The following is a 9413-nucleotide window of genomic DNA, read 5'->3' on the forward strand; positions in this document are numbered from 1 at the left end:
TTTCAGAATATCTAATTATTACAAGACTTGTCGACATAAGCGTCTTCATGGTCATCTTTACGTGGATTTCATCGTGTAGTCGTTACTGTCACGCGACCTAAACAATACGCAGGCAGAAATATGCCACCATACATTTTATCTTAATGGATTTTGGGTTTGTGTGTAATTAGTTTAACGCCCTATTAACAGATACGATCATATAAGGACGTGCCAGATTTGTTAGTTGAGGAAAGCCGGAGTACCCAGAGAAAAAAACCCATTGACCAGCGGTCAGCACCCGGCAATCCTACTTCGCGATTTGAACTCAGGAGTGCTAAATATACCACCATAATTTTATCTTAATGATGTTATTTCGACTAAATGTGATTTACACATCTTGAAAGTTACTAAACATCAAATTCAAACCACATGAAATGATGCTATGCTATCGAAATATTTTACGTAGTGCAAGCAATAATACTTCTGAAAGTGACAGAGTTCATTTTAATTTTCATTTCTGATTCTCACGAAAACACAGCTTTGTCAAACGTGTATTAGTACTTAATCTTTTTCTCACACTGAGGTAAAATATATTCTTGCGCGTTTACTAAAGATATTTTCTCATTTGTACTACATTTTTTTCTTTCTACCACGGACTTTTATCGGTTTTACAGACTTACAAACTTAATCCCACCGCTTTAGTTCAGTGAGTGTCCCAGATCTATACCCTGCCCAGCTACCAGGACACTTTACGTGATATCGTGTGTTTCGTCCGTTATGATACCGTGAAACCTTTATTTGACCTCTTGTAAATTAGCGTAAGACTGTTATGACAACTTTATAAACTAAATAATGAAGTATGTTTCGTATGTTTCCATGTTTACACACCATAAACCAGTCATCCTAAAGGAATTTTCAAGAGAAGCTAGAGTCAGAAGAGGCGAGATGCTTTGGACTGGACGAGTAAAAAATGCGTAAGGTTATAGTTATACGGAAATTATTATGATGAATAGCCAAATGCGATATAGTGCTAATTTTCATAAAACTTTAATGTGCCATTCATTGTATATCTATCTGAGAAAATAACAGATGAATTCAAATGAGTATATCTTAACTGTTGTCATGCCATACGCGAGAGGTTCCCGCAATCAGTATGTATAAACCCGTTACATAGCTGATGAAATGTAATTTTATTAAACACAGACACATGCACATGCGAATATGATGCTACTTTATCATTTTAATAATATCCAGACCAGATATTTTGTCCTTTGCAAGAGACTTTCTAGCTACAACAGGGAGAGCAATGGATGGGAATTTTCCCCAATACTTTCTCACAACAGGCATAAATCCACGGTGATAAGAAATCTGGTGTTCACGGTGACCCAAGCCGCTCAAGTAAACACCCTCGCGTGCGCTGTCAAGGCAATTCATTCAAAACCTATCTCAAGTCTACGGCACTTACACGCCGGTGGCTGGTAGAAATCTGAGTAGCCCTTTGGTCACCCCCTCTTTCTCCTCCTCCTTCTCCTCCCAGCCACTCGTAACTCCGCGGAGCAGACGCACACACGCTCAGATAAACAAAACATCGCCAAGAAAGCGAGCTGTTCATTTGCCACTTGTTGAGTGCAGAGGGGACTGCCGGTCTCGAGGCTAACCCGCGTGCGCACGAGAACCGTAGTAAACTACTTGGAACTTTACCAAACTCGTGTTGTGTGTAGTAAAGCAGTAACCATGCCGAGGGCATTTCTCATCACAAATCGGCGATATATCTCAAGGCGACATTCCACATCAACTCATCAAACAGACAAATCATTACCTAATGCTCAATTTAATGTCATCTACCCAAAAACTATAGGTAAGTGTTTCTACTTATTTCATAATTCTATGAAACATGTCTATGTTTCCTATGGATTTCTTCTACTTTGCTTGTGCTCTTTGGTGTTTTAAAGATGTCAACCTGTGTTGTCCTAAAGATCGCATATTGATGATTTATGTAGTTAGATATAGCATTATATTTCAAATGTTGATATTATCATTGGATTTAAGGATTATTTTAGTGTGGTTTTATTTGACACAAATAGTTTGAACATTATGAATCTCGTGTTATAACGCCTCTCGTAATTGCTGTCGGATCTAGATTTCAGTTTATGCTGCTAAAGTCATTATCATTTGCATTCTTTTTTTCGCAAAAAGTTTCTATCCCATGTTTACGAAATAATCATTAATTATGTTACCAAAATATGCTATGAAAAGGATTTTTATAAAGAAAACTATTTATAATATTGTGTGTTCCTTCTGTTCTTTTTTGCAACTTTGAACAATGTCATTTATTTTCAACGAATTGCATTTTATTATTATCCTTCTGTGTACATATGTAATCTAGTGATTTTAATATGGTGAACATAACTTTATTACTAACATTAATTTGTGCTTATTTCCCATTTTAAAAACACTTATGCATATTTTCAGATAACCAATTTTCCCTTGAATTATTAAGGATGTGTTTGTATTTATCTAAAGTCTAAAATTACAGAATTCGTCGTACAAGACATGATAAAAACTGCACACCGACTTGACAATAATATCAAATGCGACCTATTCCTCTGTAACCAAAGTGCTCGTGAAACCAACACCCTTAGTCTTCTGTTTGTTTCCCCTGACATAAAGTCTCAGACTTTGTTACTTTACCATAATCAAATACTACAATCCTGGCACTTGACTAAAAGGGAGCAAAAATGCTGCCAGCAGTGAATTTGGCCACTGACTTGTGGATTCTTTGACCGTGGATAGTGGTGTCTTTGTAGGACACTGAGTATGTTTATATCATTACAGATGTATAACCCTAACTAATAGGTTATTAGTTCATATTGACATTCTAATGAGTCATACAGTTCAGGAATATCAAATTACGTAATACAATGATGCTGTATTAATTACAGCGTTTATTGCTTTGGAAGCAACATTAGCACTAGAACCACTTCAAAACTCTGCCTCTTTGTTTTACAAAGTACTGTCTCAAACACGAAAACGATAAATTCGTCACCAATTTTAATTGTTCTATTTGACATTCGAAATATATTATCATGCGAAATATTATTTTTTATTTTGACTTTGCAAATAAATATTTTAGAAAATAAAAGTTTAATCGAAATTGAAATATTAATCAGTGACATCAGGCTTCTGCATATTGATAAGATTAAGAAATCGGACAAATTGTACCCTCATTCCTATCCTACTATTCACCGTCTATATGATAACTTTCAAGACAATAAATCTTTTCCTCTTTTCATACCATCATATCTACCCTATTCCCCCAGCTATCTTCCATCCCCATTGCCTAACCAATGCAGGTTCCTTTACTGCCATCCCTCTTGCCAGCTAGATCCCTCATCTCCTGATAAACCCTCCCATCAAGCCCCCTCCCCTTGGCCACCCCTCCCATCTAGCCCCCTCCCCCTGGCCACCCCTCCCCTCCAGCCGTACAGAACCAGCAGCCGACTCTCTTTGTTTGTCAGGACAGTTTCTCTACTTACCATGCTAACAGTGCCTTTCGCTCGGTAATGGCATTTCAATAGAAGTCACGTGACACATAATCTGCCATTCATAATTTGTTTTCATTTGTCACGAGCAAGCATGAGGCTGCACTGCTATTGCTAGCGGTACCACTATTAGGGCCGTTAACGGCCTCCCGGCTCACTGCAAAAAGGAGCCGGCGAAACTTTGAGATTAACTCGCTAATTACTGACATAATTGTTTATAAACATCGGTAGATTACGTTCTGTTCCAGCCCACTATACCATGGTGCACATTACATCGTTATGGTAATAGATAATTGACCTTGGTCAAGTTAATTATTCTCCACCACAAACAAACTGATTCCCACTAGACAGATTAATAACTGTATAGACATTATATAGATAAGATTGCACTCTTCCCAATACAAGCATGCTTTAAAAGAAATTTTGAGCCAACTATTACATCAGATAGAATTAATGGTGGAGGCCATCATAGATAAGATAATAATACTACAAGGGAGGATGCACATAAGAAAACATTAAGTGAATATCAACTAGGAAGACTACACGAAAAATTACACAAACATTCCATGCCAGTTTCTTCCATATATCTTAAAGCACATTAAAATACATTTTCAAACAATTACTTAAATTGTTGTTAACATTATACTGTACATATTCTCATATTTTAAGAGTCTAGGTTATATCAGAAAGGGGTGAACAAAATGCCTCATTTCTTTGTGTGTCATCATATTGTGTGTTAAAAGGTTTTGAAATTGTATATGATATTAGTTTATAGTTTTTCAAAATTTCCGCATGTCGTTATTGATATCTTATATCTAATTTTTGGTGTGTTTTTTCCAGATATTTCGCCTGTCTCGTCACCCCAACCCCTTACTACCCCTCCACACTTACACTCAGACGATGCGGATAGCGACTACAGCAGTTACACATCCTCGCCCCGCCATGAGACCAGACCGGACCTCTCACCCAAAATGGACTGTCGTTTCGATTGCTCCGACCACATTTCACTTTTATTCGATTTCATCAACCAAAGTCCAAGGAAAACGGCGTGCAAGGACTTTTACGAACACGAGTCTGATGCGGTGCGTGCGCTGAATTTTGACGAACCAGATTATTCCTCTTGCACAAAAGTGTTGTCGCCCTTACAAGAGCTTGTGCACCAGCCGTTTGGACGTGTACCATCGGATGGGTCCGGATTGACGGACTCCCACATATGTTTGGAGTGTGGCAAGCGATATAGTACGTCTAGTAATCTGGCCCGCCATCGACAAACTCACCGCAGCGTCAGCGACAAAAAAGCAAGAAAATGTCCACATTGTGACAAAGTATATGTGTCCATGCCAGCATACAGCATGCACGTTCGAACCCATAGCCAAGGGTGTGAATGTATGTATTGTGGGAAACGCTTCAGTCGACCATGGCTACTACAGGGACATATTCGAACGCACACGGGCGAGAAGCCATTTTCCTGTCCAAAATGCGGCAAATGCTTCGCAGACAAATCCAACTTGCGAGCACATATCCAGACCCACTCGCCTGACAAACCGTACGTCTGCGGAAGGTGTGGCAAGGCTTTTGCTCTAAAGAGCTACCTGTACAAGCACGAGGAGTCATCCTGCATGAGAGGTCAGCGAAATAAAAAATCTGCAGATATTGGTGACATTGAACCGGAAGTGCAAAGTCCACCAACGAACGACGCAAACGTAATGCCTGTTTGGTAACTATGAACGCTGTCATTGGACGTTCAAAACCACCGTGACCTTAACCTTTTATATGGAAGAGTTTTATGCTGACCAAGTAACGTACAAAGAAATCAGAGGACCAATAAGAATTTTTTTATGAATACGTCACTTTTTTGCAAATGTTTGTAATGTTTCTACACTTTAACAGTAACCTTTCATTCGGTATCCTTTTATAGATACTCCGACATTTCCGACACTTCTGCTTCTAACTATTCCCTTAAACACAACATGGAGATTTCAAAACATATTTTAACTGTAAGCATTCCAGACATTACTTCGATACTATATAGCGAATTTCATCAATCATTAATTTAGGTAGTATATTCCAAAGGGCACAGTAAATTCTATTGATTTATGTTAACTCCACCATTGTTTTATGTCATAAAGGTTCATTTCTTGTCTGTTATCGTATTTTATTTTACAAACAACCATCCAGAATATAGGCATTTATCTTTTCAGTTTTGATAAAAAAAAAGATAATATTTACAGTAAATGGCGATAACGTTAATGATATGACGTCATCAGTTCTTTTTTACAAATGTGTACATTTCTGACTCTGTGGAATATATTCGAGTTCAAATCAAAGAGGGCAATTTTACATTCAGGAGCGAAAACATGATATTCTTTTTATTATCCAAAACCTTTCAAAAGGTTTAATGGCTTCACCATCACTTTTAAAAAATAACAATGACCTATTTTCTTTTATTATTTTTTTCTCATTAATATAAACGTCATTAATTTATGTGTACTTTTTATGATTTCGCATAACTCATGCGCATTCCCAATAACCTTTTACCAGTCGTCTGTCAGTGGTTCATAATTTGAATATCTACTATTAAGTAATACTTTGGCTACTTTTCCCGTGGAAATGTATTCTTAAAGACATCATATGGAAAAACAAATGGCAGCATGATTTATTGATTTACTTATGACGATACCCATTAAACTTGACCCCCTCAGACATGATTCGCTGATTGACTGGTGACTCAGAATGATGGAGCATCGTCAATGTTTGTTCTGTTGTTTCACTTTGGGCAACATTCAAGCCTATCGACTTACTTGTCTCTATATACACATTATCATAATAGCTGTCTGAGTCACAGCAGTCATGACGTCATTTGTGAGGATGCTAGAATACCCAATCAAAATTACTGTATTGAACACACCTTCAGTTTTTAAGAAGAAGAAAACGAGTGATCTTTTCATTGATGTTTTCCCCTGTATGTATCAGTTTTTGTTTACCTCTGTAAATTATTTCCGTTGTGAACGGTTTGCTAATAAGGACGGTTTTGTGTTATTTAAGCTTTTGAATGATTGCTTTGTCTTTATGAAGATGTGTTGAAACCATTTTATTTGTTTAAGACTTCATCAAAATGCTCTTATAAATCATAAATTTTCATTTGGGAATTAAATTATCTTTATTCCTTGCTCTCAATGATAATGAATCGAAATATCCATCATCGCAAATGTTTATAAATTAACATAAACATACATTTAAGGACATGCATCTTTTAAAAAAGAAATTAAATACGTGTTTTACAGTGTATATTTATTTTAATTGAAATGTAATTATTTATTTGTTATTAATCTTATTTATATTGTTTATTATTTGAATATCTGACAACATCAGAAGGAAGGATGGCTTCTTACCACCAAATCCAAGGAAGTCGATATTGGCATAATTGTATCCGAATTTTAGTCCAGAATTTGTATGCATGCAATGTGTCTTGAATTATTACAAACGAAAACGTCTATTATAGTTTCAGTTGAATTTGTCAACAACTAGTGCTCAATATATTTAATATATTGTTTTAAAGATAGTGCTTATTTAAATTGAAAATATTGTGTTTATAATGCATAGCAGGTTGATAACTTATTGCGGGTTTTTAATTTATATAATTTATCAATATTATATATTTTGTTGCTGGCTAATTATTTTTAGACCTATTGTAGACTAAGATAAATCATTTATCTTACTATATTGTACATTTTATTTATTAGAATACATATATTGTAAATATACTAGTATATTGTAGCATAAACTGACAAATTTCTTTTAAGATATAATTTTGTTATTTAAAAGTAAAGAATTTGAAACCAATCTAATCCGAGACTAATAAAGTTAGGTATTATTTTATGGTTAATGTGTCTTACAGAGAGTAAAATCAGTCAATTTTAACCGGATTAAAATCCTACAATTATGTCAATTATAATTTGGTTTAAAAGCAGATAAATGGTGTCATTTATCACTGGCTTAAAACAGATTCTACAAGATAAATGAAATTATTTAAAAAGAGTTGTAGTCGGTTTTCAGTTAAGCCATAATAACTTTCGAATGAAGTATTTAGAATTTTTTTTAAACTTATCAATAATCGTATTTGACAATCAAACAAATGTTGATGTATTTGTAAAACAAACATATTTTTTTTTTATTTTTACATTGAAAAATGCCATCATTATGAACTGTCTAGATAGACGTGGTTGGATGAATTATTTAGTTTTACTGTAAATACCCGTCCCTATATATTTATTATATGTGTGTTTGTGTGCCGTGTTGTGTGTCCTCAACTCTATTTATCTGTATTTATTCAATATTTATTACAAAAGAATAGGACAACATTTTTTGAAATTTTTAATACTTATTTATTTTTCTACGAGTTTGCATTAAATTTTTAATGCTTTATATAATATAAAATATTCAAATGACGATTCGTGATATTGTCAACTCTTATCTCATGAACAATCATCGGTCAACATGACTTGTAGTTCTGTTCAACTTTAATGAGCAGATATGAGACGTGATTTATAATTAAGGAAACAATTTATATATTTTTATAATATTTAGAGGTAGGGACATGTAGCATTTATACTAGTTCTGAATCATTTTAAAATGCATCACATTAAGGGAGTAAGGATGCAAATATATGAACAGTCAAATATGTCGATAAAGACCACTAAAGGGACCAATTAAAAATGGTTTTTATATTTATGTGATCTTTATACAAATATCGTGTTCAAATTGGCCCTTTGGTACCCCGAGAAAGTGTAAGCAGTTGGTCTTTCTACAGAGGTGGTCGCTATGGCGGGTTGACTATAACTTAAAAACTCATTCCAATTTAATAAAACAGTCCGTTACCATCATTGACAAACACAAAGATTTTAGATCTATCTCATTCTTTTCATCCCCATCCTTCGTCTTTTTCAACTGATTCACGAATCATCACAACTGTGTATATGGAATTCTTTTTTTTTTTACTTTTGTTATTAAGCTTGAGTGCCATTTTGACAACTGCAACCTTGCAAAGGTGTCGCCAAAGTTTTTTTTACTATGCAATAGACGTGAAATACATTTCTATTATATTTGGAAGAGTGAGAAATAAAACACTTTGTTTTTATACAACAATTGTCTTCATATTGTTTTTAAAAATGTTTGCGCCTTTTACGATCACTTACTACATACTTAACTTCGATTGCATTTCTGTTTAACATGATATGTTTACGATGTATCGAGTTTCGAAACTGCCTTCAGTTTCTATTTAGGCTGTCTACGAATAATTATATGATTTCGCCTATTTCTTCTTGAATAATGTCTCTGCGAATTCCCTTCAATATATCTTTATCATGACTGTTGTTATCCAGGAGCAAAATACTGAAAAAGCTGCAAACATTAAAAGACGCTGATGATTATATCTAGGAGTCTTTAATTTTGCGATTTGCTCAAATAAACATTTCACGATATTATTATTTTCAATAGAAACACCTGATAACTTTTGCAACATAGTTTCATATATCTATAGAACAAATATTACTTAGAGGGGTTTCGCGCTAAATTGTCCTTCGCGTAATTGATATAAATTGTCCCATCGCATAATTAGTGTAAATTGTCGCTTCGCGTTATTGGTGTAAATTGTCCCTACGCGTTTTTAGTGTTAATTGTCCCTACACGTTATTGGTGTAAATTGTCACATCGCGTAATAAGTGTAAATTGTCCCTTTGCCTAATTGGTGTAAATTGTCCCTTCGCGTAATAAGTGTAAATTGTCCCTTCGCGTAATTAGTGTAAATTGTCCCTTCGCGTAATTGGTGTAAATTGTCCCACTGCGTAATTAGTGTAAATTGTCCCTTCGCGTTATTGGTGTAAATTGTCCCTT

At 34.8% G+C, this 9413-nt stretch overlaps 1 protein-coding gene across 1 annotated transcript; it reads left to right on the top strand.

Annotated features, from left to right (window-relative positions):
• The first annotated feature begins 1561 nt into the window (after positions 1–1561).
• On the top strand, positions 1562–8660 carry LOC138315324 (zinc finger protein SNAI2-like). Its single transcript, XM_069256252.1, has 2 exons — positions 1562–1837; positions 4362–8660. The coding sequence occupies exons 1-2, from the start codon at positions 1714–1716 to the stop codon at positions 5240–5242; spliced, it is 1005 nt and encodes a 334-aa protein (XP_069112353.1). The 5' UTR covers positions 1562–1713; the 3' UTR covers positions 5243–8660.
• Positions 8661–9413: the final 753 nt, after the last annotated feature.

This window comes from Argopecten irradians, chromosome 2 (assembly GCF_041381155.1).
Source record: "Argopecten irradians isolate NY chromosome 2, Ai_NY, whole genome shotgun sequence".
Classification (NCBI taxonomy): domain Eukaryota; kingdom Metazoa; phylum Mollusca; class Bivalvia; order Pectinida; family Pectinidae; genus Argopecten; species Argopecten irradians.

Bases quoted from the DNA above. Each gene is read 5' to 3' on its own strand.
- LOC138315324 (XM_069256252.1), top strand. From the start codon at position 1,714: ATGCCGAGGGCATTTCTCATCACAAATCGGCGATATATCTCAAGGCGA. The intron at 1,838-4,361 runs GTAAGTGTTTCT...TGTTTTTTCCAG, and splicing joins CATCTACCCAAAAACTATAG to ATATTTCGCCTGTCTCGTCA.